The following is an 18814-nucleotide window of genomic DNA, read 5'->3' as shown; positions in this document are numbered from 1 at the left end:
AAATTTAGAATGGAACGTGCAGCTTTCAGCTGACTAAACATTTTTAATCTGAAACATACTAAGCAGCTTCTTTTCTTTGGCTCGCAGCATGTAAACAGTTAGTCTAGATGCTATTTTTATGAATAGATTTTGGTGTCACTGAGTGCAGTACATTTAGACTCGATTATCAAGTTATGTTTGCCTTAGTGCACAGGTTGATTTATTTATTTAAGAGCAAAATGCACAGGGTATTAAATCAAGCATGATACGAAAAGATCTAAAAACATCCCATTGCTTTAACTGCACTCAAAATGGATTGTAAATCCATACAGAAAGGTAAAAATACATATGAAAGGAGGTAAACCAATGGCACGGTAAGGCCACATACACAGTGCATACTGTTTTTCATTATTCTTTATTTTTACTGTATAATCTATTCTATACCATGGCCAACACAGGGATCAAGTTAAGCTGATCATTTTGGTCGACAATGTGTATAAAAAAAATTATGCTGGGCTGTCCTCCTTCAACTAAAAAGACACCAGACTCATGGCTCTAATTGAAATGATGGGCAAAGAGCAAAGTCACTCAATAAGCAGCGTTTCACATGCATGTACTAAAGCTATCATGTGGCATGTGGAAGCACTGAGCTGATCCACTGATGTTTCAGGATTTTGCTCATGGTGTTAAATTAGCACATCCTTCCTTGTTATTAAATTATGGTTAGAATTTAAATGTTCCACATTGCCCACCATTTAAAGGAACCGTATGTAAGAAATATATTTCAATTAATCATAAAATGGCCCCGATATGTCACTAGACATTTAGAAATCATGTTCATTTCACATACTTATATCACTGACAACAGTACTCCGGCCAGGATATTGTCATTTAAAAAGTGAAGTTGCAGCCCTCAACTGATGTTGATGTTGTGTTTTGTCATGTCATGTTGTGTTTTGGCCTGTGGGGTATACTACGAAGCACGTTAGACATATCTAGGCTATGTAGACATATCGAGGCTTGACAAAGCCTTGACTCAGGGGTATACGCTAAGTGATACTACGATTGCAGTTATGTGATATATTTGTCAAACTAGGCTTTCAGCTCAGATCTGTGTGCGTTCTCGGTGTTGGGATGACTTTGGCCAATCGTGTAACGTGGAGACGCACAAGACCGCCTCTATTTAAAAACAATTACTTCCGCATTCATGAGCGATAGCTTAATCTACACTGCGGTAATTTTTTATGTCTAACCTATAACATCAAATAAATCAATTGTCATCAGTTGTTGTATGGTATGCACGTCCATAGTGGGATATTTGCACGCACAGCACTATTAAAGCGCATTCGAGATCCAAAATGTTAGTAGAGGCGGAGCTCCACCTGTAAGATATATGACAGAATCCTACACGTGAGATAACTTCGTTTTTAAGACAATTGATTGGTCAGTGTGCGGTAGATTACACGATTTGAGCTATAACTTAGCACATAACCTCCTCTCGACCAGGTTTGGTTGACAGCATGAGATACCATGGTGATATAGCGACACTAAAACAGATCCACTTTCGTGTCACAGCATAGCCTGGCTTTGAGCGCAACATACCTCGCTAACCCACTAATCGAGATTCGTAGTACACCCCACTGATGCGCCACCCTCCACCTATCTACTAATCACAAAGTCAGTAGTGTTTTGGCATCTGGGTTGGCAACCTCTAGTCAGGGGGGAGGGGGAGGGGATACACCGCTCTACAGTAATTTGAAAGCGATTGTGGTACCAGTTTTAGCCACAATCTTACATATGGTTCCTTTAAATTAGGGCCCATAGTGTATGACAGCAGTGCTCCCAAGCAATCTTGTTTTGATACTATATTATTACACTATTATTCTTGTGTAATTATGACACTATAATTCTGAGTATGAGGACTAAAGTGATAATATGCAAGTAGGCTATTATCAGTATTATTTAACCAAATTGTGTATAATCATTCCCATAAACATTACAAACCAAGCCAGAATTGCATTCTAATGTGCAAAACTGAGCATACACCCATCCAAACTGATCTCAGTCAGTAGGGTACATAATTAAGTGTTCATTTTATAATTTTGGTGTACAATGTGTAAAGTCATTCCTGATCTGCCACCTTGTGGAAACTGGGCACTTTTCTTGAAATGGTACATTTGTTGAGCATGAGCATTGAGGGACGCTCAACAGTAAATTAACACATATGATCAAGAGGTGTATATAAGTGGACCTGAATTTGGTCTCAACTACATAGATGGAAACAAAACAACCTGTAACACCTCACAAGATTGTCTAAAGGGGAGCAAACAGGAAAACAGCATACTAAAAAAGGTGAAAACTGGAAACAGGTGCAACTCTTTAACATTTTTGGCTCATAAACTGTCAGAGAGACAAAACCCTATTCAGTCATGTATCTTTGCTCATACCCAGGCTTCAAACAAAACACAAAAACATGTAGTCAATTAAAACCAGTCCATTCGGTACAGCGCCCATTAGCACCTAAACTGCAGACCCATTATCTCTAAAAGCTGTGGCTTCAATTCAGAGCTTTATAGGGGTTTGTATCATTAGTCAATTAAATGTTAAATGTGCAAAAGTGAAACCCTGTGGACAGGAATGTATCTAATTAACAATGTCAACTTCAAAAGGTGCTAGGTTTTTGAAAAAGAACAATTACCCACCCCAGCAGTATGGGCAATAAAAACAAAAATGTCATTATGAAAGATAAAATAAACTAAGCAAAATATAGGCTTTAGTAAATTAAATGTAATCAGAATATGCATTTTTTACACATATAAAGGTTTTAGTGGACTGCTATCTATTTTGTAATTGGGATTACAATAGGGCATATTCTTGGTGGTGTGTGCAGTCAAATGCTTCCACTTCCTAAACATTATCAATTTATTCTCAGTGGCTTTATTTACTACAAAATAAGTGTGGGAATAATCATACACATAATTGTGTGGCTATGCTGTTCATAGTAACCGAATTCAATCACACAAAGCTACATCAAATGAAATGTTAAAACATTTGAACTTGAAGTACATTGAAATGGTAACATAATTATGAAATCATGTTTTTGGTGGTCATGCTGTGATTGTATAGCCATGCTGTGCTATATAATTTATTGATTGCAGTGAAATTTAGTCAACTTTAGAAATACAAGTCTAGTAGTTATTAGAGGTTATTAGATTCAACTTTATTGTCATTGTACAGTGTACAAGTACAGAGACAACGAAAGTACAGTTTGTGTCTAACCAGAAGTGCAAAAAAGCTAAGTGATATACATAGTATAGATAGATGGTGCCATATAAACACTGTAATACATATAGTGCAGTGTAGACAGCATACATTTAAGAAAGTGTTAGTTTCCAGTAATATAAATTAAATATAAATATGTGCAACGTATTAGCAGTACCTTATAAAAAGAATAGTCTACTAAAAAGAATAATGTCTGCCAAAATAGTAAAAAATAAGTGTATGTGCAGAACAGTATAAAGAGCAGTAATATGATATATAAGTGTAATTACAGTATGTATATTTTATAAATAGAATAAATAGAATACTATGGATGGGATAAGGTAGTCAACTGTCCGGGGGGAGGAGTCTGTTGAGGGGCAGAACGATTATATATGGTTAAAAGAGTTTATAGCACCGATTAGGAGGGGGGGGAGGATCATCTCAAAACAATGAAAATGTAATTGCTGTAGCCTACAAACATTACGTCTATAGGCTACATGTCTATAGCCTAGGCCACAGGCAGTTTCCTCCAGAAGATCTCCCATTACCCCTCCACACTCAAAACCCTTTGATTTGCTTGGTTCGTTTGATACTGTAGGCTATCTATTGGGTGTTGCCTACCAGTTAAAGATAAATATATTGCTTAGGCCTACCATTTTCATATAGTCTAAATAATAGGTCATAGCCTAGGCTACATTTTAAACACATTTGCGTGATGTAAAATAATTAGAATTAATAATTGAAAAAAAAAATATTACAGTGTTTTTTCCCTCAAAAAGGATATTTTTCAAGTCAAAGGCATACGAAATTTGCCTGCATGTTTTCTTCTTCCCCAAACTTTTTGACGTCATCGGTGTCTACGGAGACCTTGAGGGATCAAACTGTTACAATTCCATTTGTTGTTCACAACCATAGACCCTCTATATGTTTTTTGCGGGAGATGGATACAGTCCGGCGGCGAATGGGTTAAGGAGCGGGGGTCCATATTCCTCCTTTCCTTATCGCCATGATGAACAAATGAACTCTCGGGGAATGAAATTTAAATTTCATAAAGGAGAAAAAGTTCTTTGTTTTGAACCCGATCCATCAAAGGCCAAAGTGCTCTATGATGCAAAGGTAAAGTGCGTCTTTTTAAGGCAAAGTTAATATCAGTAGTTATCCTACAATGTCGCACAGGGTATCCTGTTGTTCCAAGCGACCCCCTCTAATTGAGGTTGCATTAGTTACTTGTATTACCCCAGTTCACATTACAATGTTGCAATTTTTGGATTGTGGCTTTTGCGCGGAAAACTTCGGCACAGCATTGGGCGTGATGCATTTTAACATGGTTGCAGCACCGTATTGAGGTAAATCATTTAGATAATTCGCTAATAGTTGTATTGTTTGTTAACAGCATGAATATAGACTGTTTGACAGCATCTGAAATAATACGTTCCTTAACTTCGCCATTTGTGTTTACTTCCGAGCATGACGGCTCGCATGGTCGCGTAGGCTACCAGATCAGTGGCAACTTAATGGCTAGCCAACAGACAGACATTATTATGAAATATTTAACAAGGGATAAAACACTCACCAATGCCTAACATGCAGTATTTGAAACGTTCTAAACTAGCTAAAACATGGGCACGACGTAGCAATTTCACCAACAGGTAGTTTTTGGAGAATGTTTAGTTAATGCATTACGTTAGCCATTTGCTAGTAATGTGCTAGCGTGGGTAACTTGCTGACAAGTTATTCAAAACACGATTAAGTTAATGCAAATAAACGGAAGGTTTTGTATTGCAAATTACAAATCTGTCAGTTTTACAAAGTACTCTCCAAATGATTTGGTGTTTGTTTCTTGCTCCAATGAAATTAAAATGGAAAGGCCACTTGTTTGCTAGATATGCTAACAACTTCCGACGCGGATATTCTACGTAACGTAGAATCCAATGGTGTCGTAATTCCATGCGACCACAGGTCTTTTGTAGGGATTGCTTTGGATGAAAGGGACTAGGGAAGCGTATGCTATGTTGCACGGTATTGTGATCGTTCGTTGGCAGTTAACGTTACTACTTAACCTTATTGCGTCCATTGCATTGATGTAATCCCCAATTTCGGTAACGATGTTATTATGTTTTGCAGGTTGTTGACATTATCCTAAGAAAAGATGATCGGGGAAAGCGGGTGCCGCAGTACCTGATTCACTTTAACGGTTGGAACAGAAGGTAAGCATTTAATTAACGATAGAATATCAAGGCAGATAATCAGTCATTCATTGTGTATTTTACTATACGTATTCGTTGGGAATGTGTTAGGAATCGCATGCCTTTCCATAAGGACGCATTTAAATATGAGAACTATTCTAACGTTAGGCTATTATCACCAGTGCTAACGAGCTAAGTGTGTTAGCCAGAGCTCAGCAATATCGTTTACTGTCTATGCGTAAAACCGCTAACCTTAAAAAACACCCATAACCCTACCACACTCTATCTCGCTGCTATATTGTCCCATTACCTGCTTAGTTATAGGTCTCCTTCCTTATTACTTGCACAGAAAAGGACACATTCAAGTGACGTTACTGACAGTAGATAAGTAAATACTGTAAATAAGACGGTAAATAGGGTGAAGGTGCTTTGAGGTTCAAGTTCAAGTAGTTTTATTGTAATATACTTATAAAATGAATTATAAGTAATGACATTCTTAAGCTCAAGAGCCAGCTCAACTTAAAAGAGTAACATTGAAAAGCAGTAATTAAGAAGGTGTATTTTGTGTGTGTTGGGGGGGGGGGGGGGGTGATGAGAAGTTGTGTATGTGTGTGGGTAAGGGGTATGTTGTGTGTCTGGGTGGGGGTTCTGAGGTTTGAGGTTGATTAGCTATGTGGAAGAGAATTACAGTTCAGCATCCTGGTAGCTTGTGGAAAGAAGCTATCTCTGTATCTGCTCGTAGAAGTCCACATACTCTTGTACCTTCTACCAGATGGTAGGAGGATGAAGACACTGTGGCTGGGATGACTGGGGTCAGCGAGGATTCGCCTGGTCTTCCTCCGGCAGCGCTGGCTGTAAAGGTCCTAAATAGTTGGTAACTCAGTCCTTGTGATGCGTTGCGCTGACCTGACCACCCTTTGCAGAGCTTTGCGCTCATGAGCGGTGCTGTTACCATACCATGTTGTAATGTTGCTGGTCAGGATGCTCTCAATGGTACAGTGGTAGAAGTTGGTCAGTGTTTCACCGTCCATACCAAACTTCCTCAGCCGCCGAAGAAAGAAGAGTCGCTGTCTTGCTGACTTTGTGACCATACCTATATGGTGTGACCAGCTCAGATCACTGATGTTAATTCCAAGGAATCTGAAGCAGCTGACTCTCCTGCTGTGCCTCCAATATAGATAGGTGTGTGCTCTTCCTGCTGTCTCCTGTAGTCCACAATCAACTCCTTGGTTTTGCTGATGTTGAGCAGCAGGTTGTTGTCTTGGCACCAGGATGTCAGGGTTGCCACCTCTGCTCTGTAAGCAGACTCATCATCACTTGTGATGCAGCCGATTATGGTGGTGTCATCAGCAAACTTAATGATGGTGTTTGAGGTGTGAGTTGCCATACAGTCATGAGTATACAACGAGTACAGCAGGAGGCTTAACACGCATCCCTGCGGTGCACCAGTGCTGAGTGTTAGAGTGGAGGAGATAATGTTACCCAGCCGTACCGCCTGTGTCCTGTCAGTCAGGAAGTCAAGGATCCAACTGCACAGAGAGGGACTGATGTTCAGGTCTCTCAATTTCAGGTCTTCTCATTTTCATTTCAGAGGTTGCTGTAGTGTTACAAAACAATACAGTTAATACTATTGTTGTCACCTGACATTTTTTGGAGTCAGTGAGTCCCTTAACGTTAGCCTGTTAGCAAGCTTGCTTTTATTATTATGGCGTGCCACTTTACATTTATCACAGACTGTGAGGTCTGCATAGAGCTTGAAATTGCACTTCTCCTGTGATTTCTATGCATCTGATATCCTCCAGATCTTACATAAACTGAATGTTGAATTTGAGAGTATTACTCAAGAGTTTCATTGTGTTTCCGCAGTTGGGACCGTTGGGCAGCTGAGGACCATGTTCTGCGAGATTCTGACGAAAATCGAACATTACAGCGTGAACTGGCGCGCAAAGCTTTGGCTCGCATGTAAGTACCACTTAACCAGCACAAAGAAATTATCCAAATAATTAACCAAATGGCACATGGAAGTGAGAGTAACTTAGCCACTCTCTGGTTTGAAACAAGAAACATCATAAAAATGCACAAATGTAGACAACAAATGCCGACATGATGAATACATTTCATCACACATTTCATGACAGGAAGAGAAAGGGCTGGAGGAAACGACGCTGTCGTTTACCTGGTGTTAATGCAGCTCTAAAGCCCCTTCCAGAAGAGGAGGAAGAGGAGAGCGATGACACTTGTAAGTATTTTCATCTAAACAATCTGCTGAATTTTATTACAGCAGCAAATAGTATTTGTAGTTAAATGGTCTGATCTGTGGTGACTGAAATGGAAGGTGACTTAGTGAAAGCTATGGTTTGATTATATTGGACTTGAGATTCTTTTACAAACCCTCTCTGCCAATCTTGTAAGCCAGAGTGATAGTTGGGCCTGGGTTTCAAGTAGTCTAGCATGCATGTTTTAAAGAGAGATGTCATGAGAGAACTCATATGGGTATTCATTTCAAACTTGATATGTGTTTTTTGTAGCCCATAAATCTGCCACTCTCAGTAAGTATTCACATGTTTACACCATGATGAAATCCAAAGGATGACATTTTATGAAGACATCGAACATTACCAAAAAGGGTCCTGACTTTTTGAGCTATTTCTTTCAGCTTTGATCTCATCATCTGAGGATAGTGACGAGGACGATTCAGAGGACCCTGAATCTTTAAAAAGTGGAGAGAGCGACTCGTCTGATGATTTGGATGAAATGGTAAGGAGAACACAACTTTTCTATTGACCATTGGGATTGGTTGGGTGTTTGATTGGTTTGTGGTGGCCACTGACATCTCTCTCTGACCCATAGAGGGAGGAGCAGGAAGCTCATGGCAAGCGAGAGGTTGAGGAGAAGGCCATCGCTGTCACCATCGATATACCTGACATCCTCAAGAAGAAGCTGGAGGATGACTGCTACTACATCAACAAGAGGAAAAAGGTTAGCGCCTCAGTCAGGATTGGACATTATTTGGAGAGAATTATTTTGGCTAGGGGCCACAGGGATTAAAAAATGATACCATGCTAATAAATAATGAAGTAGTAGTTATTGTAATAATTGAATAATAACATGAGGTGTTATAATGACTTTATTATAAAAAATGCTTTTTGTTTGGTGTTTTGTTTGACTTCTGACATGTGTATATCTAGAAATATAATGTATTTTGTGTTAAGTTCCTCACCAAATACTAAACATAATTGTAAAATGTCTTGTATATCCGGGAGCAGTTGGTGAAGCTTCCGAGTCCGATGAACATCGTGAACATCCTGGAGTCGTACGTGAAGCACTTCACGCTCAACGCTGCTTTCTCTGCCAACGAGCGCCACCGCCACCGCCAGTCGGCTGCCCCGTCGGACCCAGGGCCTCAGCCTGTGCCCCCCGAGAAGAAGTATGTCTACAGTGACCTCTCCTGTCCTGTCCTGCCAGATCTCTGGCTGGCTATGAAATATATTTCTTTGATTTAACCTCTCGTTTTTAAAACCCACTCACTACAGGGCTCCAGACTAACTTTTTGCACTGGTGCGCCTAACTTTTTTTCTTAGGTGCACCAGCACAAAAGTTAGGTGCACCCAAATTTTCAACCACATCGCATTTAACACCGCAGCAGGTTCACTTTTTATCCTTAATTACTGTCCTATATAGGTTGTCCTATGACTTATGATTTACAATTCTACAAGAAAAGTAACTTAATTAAGTGTTGGTGCTTTAAGTGCTCCACTGAGCTGAAATTTAAACTTAAAACATCTCAAGATGAATTAAATAAAAATAACAGTGAGTAAATTGCACGTGCACGTCTTTTAAGGGCTTCAAACTGCACATCTCATGGCTTAATGTCTTACATACTATCCTTCATGATCTTTAGACCTTGGCTAAACCAGCTCGCCAGGCTAGCATCTTCCATAGAAATGTATTTGAGCACAATTTAAAGAGATGTTCCAAGTAGCCTGGGGGATTTTTATGTGATTTTGCAATGATGATTGCAATAATCATTTGACAGCCCCACAATGCAATTTACTTTTTAATTTTGGTATTTTTAAATTTTCAATAAGAACATCACTATGGTTAATGCAGTAACGACATGGTAGGCCTATTATTATAGGCTATTGCAATGACTTGCCATGCTTGATCTAAATGTGTCCATTCAATTCACCGCACACAATGACCACAGTTATACATGCAGGAAATATTCGGGCTTTAAATGTAGCAGCGATATTCGGTTTGCGCCAAATACCAGTTTAAATTGATTGAGGCCTATCGTAGGCAACGATAAACTTGATCATCATCTCGGGCTCGTCTGAACGGTTTGCTGCTGCCAGCCGCCGAAATGCAGTGGGGAGAGGGGACATTTATATCGGCCTATGTGACCACACTGTAATGCAACTACATCCACTCTGATTATCTGACAGGTTTTTGACCCCCCCCCCCCCCCCCCCTCTCTCTCTCTCTCTCTCTCTCTCTGCAGCACACGCATTTTCAAATTTACACACAGGCACTGGGCCACGGCCAATCAGAGGGGAGGTCCCGCCCTTCACTATCTGTGATTTGTTTAAACCACGATATTGGCCAAATATGTGTCTGTTATTGAACCAAAGGTAGAGTTTCAATGCGGACACTTTTTCCTCTCTCGAATAGCTGGTCGCGCCGGTGCGACCTCCGAATTGTTTTTTTTAGTCGCACTTTTGAAAAATTAGGTTGCATATGCGACCAAATTGGTCGCACTCTGGAGCCCTGCACTAGTGACCCAAACCCCACAATGATCCTCACCAGAGTTTCCATTTTACCCAAATGTACTTGTAGTCTTTTGCGATACAGTGTCTTTTGTTCTCTCTTCCACCTCTCTCTGCTGTTAGTGAGGACCTCTGCAAGGAGATGGTGGATGGACTGAGGATCACATTTGACTTCACCCTTCCCATGATCCTCCTGTACCCCAATGAGCAGGCCCAGTTTAAGAAGGTCAGCTCCTCCAAGTTCGTCTTGCCGGTCAGCGAGCCGTCGGCAGGTTCCAGCAGGTGCGACGCCTCCCTCCTGAGGTGTGGTGAAGTACTTTGCAGAATACTTCCAAAATACATAATATACACATACACATACACATGGACGAGCTTTCATTTATTGATGCATTAACATCTATGCTCTGGAGCATTCCCTGATATAGATACACTTACAAGAACCTGTCTGTGGCTTAAAGGAGTGCGATACTTAATTGTTGGATGAAATCTCTCCTCTCTATCAGTCTCCAATTCTTCTCATCATCCGCTCCCAGAGCCCTGCAGGAGCGCTCGCCCAGCCCAGGGGCCAACCCCTCCACCCCGCAGTCCATCGACAGCCAGCCGGCCGTCAGCGAGACGTCCACTGGGCCGCCCCACTTTGTCCTGGGCCACGGCCCCTCCAGCACGCCCAAACGCCGGCGCGGACCCACCTCGGTGGCCGAGGCGGCCGAGTGGGCGCAGTCACTGCGGCGCTCGACGCGCAACACGTCTGGCGGAGAGCGGGAGGGAGGGGGAGGCGGCGGCGGTGGCAGCAGCAGCAGTACCTCCCCCCCACCCAAGCGTCGCCTAGGAGACCACCACGGCACCCTGCCCAAGTTCTTCCTCAACCTGGACAGGAGTAAGTGCTACCCGCCTCACCAACTCAAACTCATCGTTAATAATAATAATAATAATAATAATAATAATAATAATAATAATTAGTGCAGTTTCAGCCCTGGCAGGTGTCAGTTCATTTATGAAGAGCTATTATGCATAGATGTCCACTGTTGGATTAGCCAATGTAAAAGGCACTGCAGGATCATGTGCATGTGTTCTCCACTAGATGGCACTGTTTGTCCATAGAAAAAGGACAGAAAGGCCATTTCTGTGTTTTGGCTTTAGACATTGCGGTCATGTGTAGGAGACCCTTTGCTCATTCTTTGAAAATGTCCTTCAGTATCAACCTCATCTCCACTCAACCCTCTGAGTGCTTTACCAATGGCCGTCACAGGAGGAGCACATCTGGAGATGCAATGGGCTAACTTGCTTTTGTGTGTTCCTCTTCCACCTACCCAGAGACCCCTGTGCATAGCGGCTCCTCCTCCCCATTACCATTGACCCCCAGCAAAGATGGCAGCGGCGTGTTTGCTGGTCTGGGGACTCGCAGGAACAATGAGCTGAACGAGGTGAATGGGTTAACTGATGAAGTGGCTTTTGCGTTTCACTTTTTCATACATATCATATTTTTGGTTTGGTGCATGTGGTAAATGTGTTATTCCGGTTGTGTATTTGGTTTGGTGCATGTGGTAAATGTGTTATTCCGGTTGTGTATTTGTAGGTGCTGAGTTGGCGGCTGACTCCTGACAACTATCCTCAGAGCGACCAGCCCCCTCCCCCCTCTTACCTCTATGGCTCTCAGCATCTGCTCCGGCTCTTTGGTATGCATATGCCTCATTTCTTTCTCTCTCTCTCTCTCTCTCTCTCTCTCTCTCTCTCTCTCTCTCTCTCTCTCTCTCTCTCTCTCTCTCTCTCTCTCTCTCTCTCTCTCTCTCTCTCTCTCTCTCTCTCTCTCTCAGCTAATCTTAAACATGCCCTTCAGTCTCTCTGTATCATACGCATGCTCAAATTAGAACTGTCTCGAACTTTGGGTTTGAATCACATTTTCAAGAGATTTTGTGGTCTGGCTGTTCTGTCTTTGTTGTTGTTTGTCTTTAGTGAAACTGCCAGAGATCCTGGGGAAGATGCACATCCCTGAAAGGAACCTCCGAGCATTGGTCAAACACCTGGAGCTGTTCCTTAGGTGCGTACACGCACACACTCTCACACACACAGATAGTTTGTCATGTGCACATATACGGACACACACACACACACACACACACACACACACACACACAGACAGACAGACATCCCACAACATTGTGTGATTGTTCTTCAGAGATTTGTTTGACAGTAGTCAGATCAAGGTATGTTGTTTGTTTGAGAGAGAATCAGTAAGGTCATTAGTGCTGTATTGCTTCTAATTATTATGACCGCCGCGCAGCGAATACATTTTTTTTTGTTTTTTTTTTTTTTATTTATTTATTTATTTATTTATTTATTTATTTATTTTTTATTATTATTATTTTTTTTTTCTGTGAATATCTCGAGAACCGTAGGGCCTAGGAGGTCCACCTTTTTTTTGTATGTTGGTCTTAAGGGGGGCATGTCAACCCATCCCATTTCCACTTATTTCATGTATAGCGCCACCTAGTTAAAAATTAAAAAGCAACAAATTAGGTGTTTTCATCACAATATCTCTGGCTGACATGGTCAAAACTGCACGAAATTGAAAGTGTAGGATCATTATGACACCTTCCGAATGCATGCCAAGTTTTGTGAACTTTCGTTCATGGGGGGGGCCTTACAATAAAATGATTTATGTGTACATTTAGTGACCGTACACCAACAAGGATTCCTGGGACACTGAAAGACCGGGGTACATAAAACTTGGTGGGCATGTAACCCCATATGGATAGCATGGAACCATCGTTTTTCGTTTTGATCTGTAGCCCCCCCGCTGGACTGGACCCCCGAAAGGAGGGTAGGGCAGACACAGTTTTCTGTGAATATCTTGAAACCGTAGGGCCTAGGATGACCAATTTTAAACAGATACACACGCACACACATACATTCACAGTAATCATACGTATGACACATACTCGCACAGTAGACATATGTATGCATGCATGCACATGCACAAACACACATACGCAGACAAACACACAAGCACACACACACACACACACACACACACACACACACATAAACTTAAACGTGTGCACGCACACATGCACAAAATTCAAGAATTTCTCAGAATTATGAACAGGCAAGATGGGGGTGGGGTTGTATAAAATGAATTTTGCATGTGAAATCTATGAACTAATCATGTTTTGGTACTTGTTGTCTAGCAGATACCAGTGAGAATTGAGTGTGGATAATGCAATTTAGTGAGACAGTTAGAATCATATAGGCCTTTCAGCGTGATTTATTTTTGTGGAAAAAATGTGCTGGACTGGGCGGTGGTCATATTTTGTACCGCTCTGTGGTACATCTAGTATTTTTCAACCATCAGTCCATTATATTGAATCAACTTAGGCAGATATGAAAGAATTGCATAAAATATGTACTGTATATGGAAATTCAAACATGCATTGCTGTTTCCAATAATTAAAATTGAGCCAGCTGTTTAAATGTCTAACCACTTGATAAAGACCACTGTATGATGTGGGTGTCATATTGAGCTTCAGAAAATCACTGGACTCATTGTACAGTTCCCACCAGGTGACCCTCTCACTCTCCTCTTCCTGGCAGAGTTGTTTTGTCCTTCTTTTCTCTCAATTATCCTTTCTTTCTCTTCCTTACTAACACGCGCGCACACACACACACACACACACACACACACACACACACACACACACAGACACACACACACACACAGACACACACACAGACAGACACACAGCGTGCGTGTAGGAATCCACATTGGAAGCACGGCAGCTCTGTGGGCGGTTACACAAGCTTCTGGCCTAATCTTTAAATCCAGCCCGGCGATCTTCAGCTGGCCCCAAACGCTGGATTTGTTTATTATTCTCCGCGCTTAATCACTACAGCGCACTACCACCTCCCGCCACAGCGCTGCGCTGTTGAGCTCCCCACTGGACCGCCCTCCCCGCGATTGTATGGCTGGACCATCACGCTGTGTGTGTGTGTGTGTGTGTGTGTGTGTGTGTGTGTGTGTGTGTGTGTGTGTGTGTGTGTGTGTGTGTGTGTGTGTGTGTGTGTGTGCACACGATAGCAGAGTGGTTCTGACTTGTGCCACACAGGGAAATTGCCCTTGCATTGTTTCCACTGTGGAGGACGAGAAGCTGGGCCGGTTGATGTAACGGAATGAAGAAAGGCATGCTGGGATTGAGAGAAGGGATCTGAGAAAGAATGATTGAGGTTAATCCCAATCCTGTGTGTGAGGGAGAGGGAAAAAAATGAAAAGATAGTGTGTGTGTATGCGTGTGTGTTTGTGCAAGCATGCGTGTTTCATTCGAGAAGAAAACCACTTGCAAGTTAATTGTTGAAGGAATAAAAGAAATTCAAGATGGAACAGGAGTGATATGCAATTCATCACTTATCAGTGGCATGGTGTGCACATCACTGTAAACCACTACAAGCCACCAAGCCCATGGTAATCAAAGAGTGTGTGTGTGTGTGTGTGTGTGCGCGTGCGCGCGTCCGTCCCTCCCTCCGGTTGGGGTCGGTCTGGGTGAACCAGAGGGACGTGTCTCCCACGATGAGTATAATTTGGTACCGGTTGAAATCGCTCTTAATTTTCGGCCTGATGAGGATAATTTGTTTGCGGTGGAATTAAGGGCCGGCGTGCCCGGGGAGGCCAAGATGAGATGGCAAGATTTAGGGGATTTGGCGGGCGTAGCAGATACTAAGGACATTCGGGATTTACTCTGCCGATTAGACGGGGAGATTTTCGCCCTCCGACTTGAGCGAATTGGGTTATTTAAGGCGAGCGGGTGGCGCACCTTAGGCAGGCCGTGTAAAGACGACGAACGCGCGCGACGGGGGTCCCTCCACTACAGCATCGCCTCAGTGGCAGTCGAGTAGACCGTGAGCACAGAACAAGACGAGGCATGTAGCTGTGAATTCAGATGACAAGAACGGCTTTTCTAGAATATTCCACTAAGAGTTTGCCTCCCTACAGAGCGCCGAGAGTCTCCTGTGTGGAGCCCACTTTACAGAGGAGAAGCTCCTGAGCTCTGGGTTCTGGGTTCTTAGGCGCTCTGTCTCCCTAGGCTGCTGTGTGCAGCTCTACTAAATCTGTGGCCATGCAGGCACAAAGACTGTCCCAAGTGTGACTAAGGGTTGCAGTCAGAGCCCTCATTTTAAATCATGAAAACACACACTCACACACTCTCTTTGGCTCACTCACTCACTCACTCACACACACACACACACACACACACACACACACACACACACCCACACAGACATTAAAGTACACGCCTCTAATGTGGCCAGCTCTTGGGAGACATTCTTTTGCCTTCTAAATCCGTTTGCTTCCCATCTATCTGCCTCTTGGATTCCTCCCATCCTCAGCCAACGCTGTGAGCAAACCTCCGAGCTGTTTCAAACAGACCGAACTAAAATCAAGGCGCTGGAAATCTATTTCACCAAAGTGTTGTTTTTCCCCTCGTTTATCTGAGGTGTAGCCCACTTAAGCCTATATGCCACACATTATATCTTAGGCCATCTAATGTTAATGTGTTTGACTGTGCGTGAGTAAGGTCCTTATCGATTTCTCTCTCCTTCCTTCCTTCCTCTCATCCTTCCTCTCATCCTTTCCTCCTTTCTTCCTCTCATCCTTTCCTCCTCAGGTTTCTGGCCGAGTTCCATGAGGACTTCTTTCCAGAGTGCGCTTATGTGTCGGCCACAGAGGCGCACTACTGCATGAAGCAGCCGCACGCCACCTTCTGAGCGCGCTCCTCGAACTCTGACCCCTGACCTTAGGACTGAAGCCAGCCCTCCCTGGGACACCTGCTCTGCCGAGTCACCCACGTGCTCCAGTGCGGCCAGCCGGACTGAAGTCCTGCTCTCTGTGAGCGGTTGGACTGGACGACATGACGGTCGATCGGATGTCTACGTCCTGCATTCTGGCTGAGACTGCTGCAATACTTTTTTGCTTTCTGGGCTCAAAGACTTCTCTCTTCTTCTGTGATGTCCTGTGACTCTCACCTCTTTGCTGTCAAGCTCTTTCGCCCTGCCGACTAGACTGCCCCAAAAAATGAAAAGACTTTTCCAGAAGAAAGAATCCCTACACACTTTTTTGTCACTTGTGTGACTTGAGAGATGTGTGTGTGTGTGTGTGTGTGTGTGTGTGTGTGTGTTGGCGTGTTGGCAAGGAACTGAGCCTTGTATGTGTGTGTATGTGTGTCTCTGACACTCCTGAACGCTCCGGAGCTAAGACTGTTTCATGTGTCTGCATCCTGAAGCATTGTGTGTGCTGTCTGCTTTGGTTTTGTTTTCCCTTTGCTAGCTTCTAAGTGCAGTGGCATTAGTGTGGAGGTAGAAAGTACAGTATGACAATCCACATGTCTGTGTGTATTTGTTACTTGTATATAAGGATCTGTTGGGTCTTTGTAGTCCTTGAGATGGCTGTTCAGTTGTATTCTAATGCACTGGCTTTTGTGTCTTTCTCTTCCTTTCCTAAGGCACAGTTTAGGCTATGATTGGATATGCATGTGACTGATGTAAAATATACACTGCATTGTGCTTTAATAGAAAAATGTTATTTTTTACATTTTGCAATTGTTGGAAATTCAAGGACAGTCGTGTTGTGAATTGTCTTTATGATCCACAAATACAGTTTGATTACGAATTTTGAATACCACGTATATCCTTTTGACATTATGTCCATACTGTGTAATTTACTATAATGATCAAGTATCAATGTTGGCTGTTACAATCACACATTTACCAAATTAGACATTATAGTGAATGCAATAAAGAGGGAGAGGGCTAAGAGAGCCTTGCCAAGTGCCGCAGAGATTACATAAACCCTTGACACACACACACACACACACACACACTCTGATTTATGAGCTCATACTCGACTGGGTGCCCAGTCTGCGCCGAGGTTGAAACGAAAGATCATGGTTGCCCCATGCTGAGCACCAGTCATCCTGCCCTGCCGGCTGTTAACAAGCGCTGTCTGGAGCACTCCCCTCTGAAGCCAGCCATGTTTTTTTTCCCCCCTCAGCATCCTCCGTGGTCCATCTGGAATGTGCCCAGATGTGAAAAAAAAGACAGAGAACTGCTCATTCTCCAGCGTCAACTGTTTTACCTTGTTTTATTAAGGGTATTCAAGGGTATTTCTGGTGGTCTTTTCAACTTTCTCTGATCACATCAGGCTCTCCATTCAGACACCCGGATGATCCGCTCCACTAAAGCCCTCTCGACTCTCATTGGCATCCATTTCCTACCTCCAAATGAGACGTATTGTGTTCATTTTTACAGTTGAAAGATTTCAGGTGATGTCGCATGATTTCAGACAACGGCCTGCTGTGATGTGAAGCCTCTTTTTCCAGCGTCCTCCATGATGACAAAGCACTTCATCTGGACAATGTCCAGGTTGAGACTTGTCCCGCACCCACTGGATGTGAACTGGGATTTGGCTCTGCCGGTAAGTGCCGGTGAGTTGTGGTAATTGCTCGGTGTGAGCGGTCATTTGATTTGGACTTGCAGGAAAGCGTGTAACGAGGCACTTAGCGCCGGAACCTGATCCGGATTGCGCTGCGCAAGGTGGAGAAAATTCGACTGCTCCCACCCTTCTCGATATCCTCTTACCACCGAGACGGTTCCTGAGCACAACGAAATCCGAGCCCACCTACCGCGGTAGCTGCTTGTTTTTCGTCTTTCCCACTCGCCATTTCACTCTCTCTCTCTGTCTCTCTCTCTGTCTCTCTCTCTCTGTCTCTGTCTGTCTTCTCAGTCCTTTTTGCCTCACGGCGTGTCGTCCAGAAGCTTTGCACCTCTCCATCATGGAGCCTGACAGTGTCAGCGACACTGAGCCTCTGACTGCGACCGATCTGACAGCGGGCGATGTGGGATGGCTGGACGCTGAGGACGAGCCAGAGTGAGTAGACTCCCTTCGGTCTGCAGGGCTGCTGCTGTGGTCTGACGCGGTGGTTCAGCAGTGATGCGACTTGTGGTTCAGAATTAATCTTCTTGATGCTCAAGGGCCTGTACTTGTGAGGAACAGAGAGGTTGGTCTTGGTTGTGATATTATTTATTAAATTATTTTTAATCATATTTATGATATGATTATGTTATTTTTTTATCATAAAACCTTACTAGAGGAATGTTTTTTCAGGATTTTCCTTTGCAAGAGCGTGCAACAAGCATGAAGTCCTTTGCAAGAGTGCAAGAGCTTTGAGGGGCTGAGAATGAAAGCTGTGTCAGAGCAAGTATTGCTTTCATGGTCGACACTGGAAGCTGAGTGGTTTCTCGATAATGACAAATCCTACAACCTCTGTATGACTTATGTACTCTAGGCTTTTCACCTACACAGAAAATTCCTCTGTAGCCAAGAAGCTACTTGTGCAGCCCTACCGGTTAGCCTTACAGGTTGCGGGTAAGCATGGAAGTGAACTGTGTGATGGCGATGGTAAGCTGTTTACCGTCTCCACTAAACTACTGGTTTGGGGGGCTGCTGGTGGTGTTGATGTGTTTGCTGTGTGTGTGAAGCCACGGTGGTCTCCCTGAAGTGAATGACTGTGATGAGGTGGAGGCTCACAGTAGTGTGATGAGGTGGTGAGGTGGATGCTCACAGTAGTGTGATGG

The 18814-nt window shown here is 43.3% G+C and overlaps 1 protein-coding gene across 8 annotated transcripts; it reads left to right on the top strand.

Annotated features, from left to right (window-relative positions):
• The first annotated feature begins 4114 nt into the window (after positions 1–4114).
• Positions 4115–18162, top strand: LOC121696962 (male-specific lethal 3 homolog). Of its 8 annotated transcripts, none has more exons than XM_042078162.1 (14): positions 4115–4356; positions 5365–5447; positions 7293–7388; positions 7565–7665; positions 7955–7975; positions 8083–8183; positions 8277–8405; positions 8693–8853; positions 10316–10474; positions 10696–11069; positions 11507–11616; positions 11769–11868; positions 12146–12230; positions 17964–18162. In XM_042078162.1, exons 1-14 carry the CDS (start codon positions 4165–4167, stop codon positions 18109–18111), a joined length of 1860 nt encoding a protein of 619 aa, XP_041934096.1. In that variant the 5' UTR covers positions 4115–4164; the 3' UTR covers positions 18112–18162. The 8 variants fall into 8 exon arrangements, with proteins under 8 accessions (XP_041934096.1, XP_041934097.1, XP_041934094.1 ...); XM_042078163.1 differs by having other exon boundaries at positions 10316–10495; positions 10726–11069; positions 17964–18161; XM_042078160.1 differs by having other exon boundaries at positions 4116–4356; positions 10316–10495; positions 17964–18126.
• The last annotated feature ends 652 nt before the right edge of the window (positions 18163–18814 follow it).

The sequence above is a fragment of the Alosa sapidissima genome, chromosome 22, assembly GCF_018492685.1.
Source record: "Alosa sapidissima isolate fAloSap1 chromosome 22, fAloSap1.pri, whole genome shotgun sequence".
Classification (NCBI taxonomy): Eukaryota; Metazoa; Chordata; class Actinopteri; order Clupeiformes; family Clupeidae; genus Alosa; species Alosa sapidissima.
Note: the sequence above shows the minus strand (reverse complement) of the source record. Positions and strands in the feature narration are given on the sequence as shown.

What these genes read in the sequence shown, in the direction of transcription:
- LOC121696962 (XM_042078160.1), top strand. Translation starts at nt 4,165, where the DNA reads ATGTTTTTTGCGGGAGATGGATACAGTCCGGCGGCGAATGGGTTAAGG. An exon ending in CGCAAAGCTTTGGCTCGCAT is followed by an intron (nt 7,389 to 7,564) that starts GTAAGTACCACT and finishes ATTTCATGACAG; the next exon opens with GAAGAGAAAGGGCTGGAGGA. An exon ending in GCATCTGCTCCGGCTCTTTG is followed by an intron (nt 11,869 to 12,145) that starts GTATGCATATGC and finishes GTTTGTCTTTAG; the next exon opens with TGAAACTGCCAGAGATCCTG.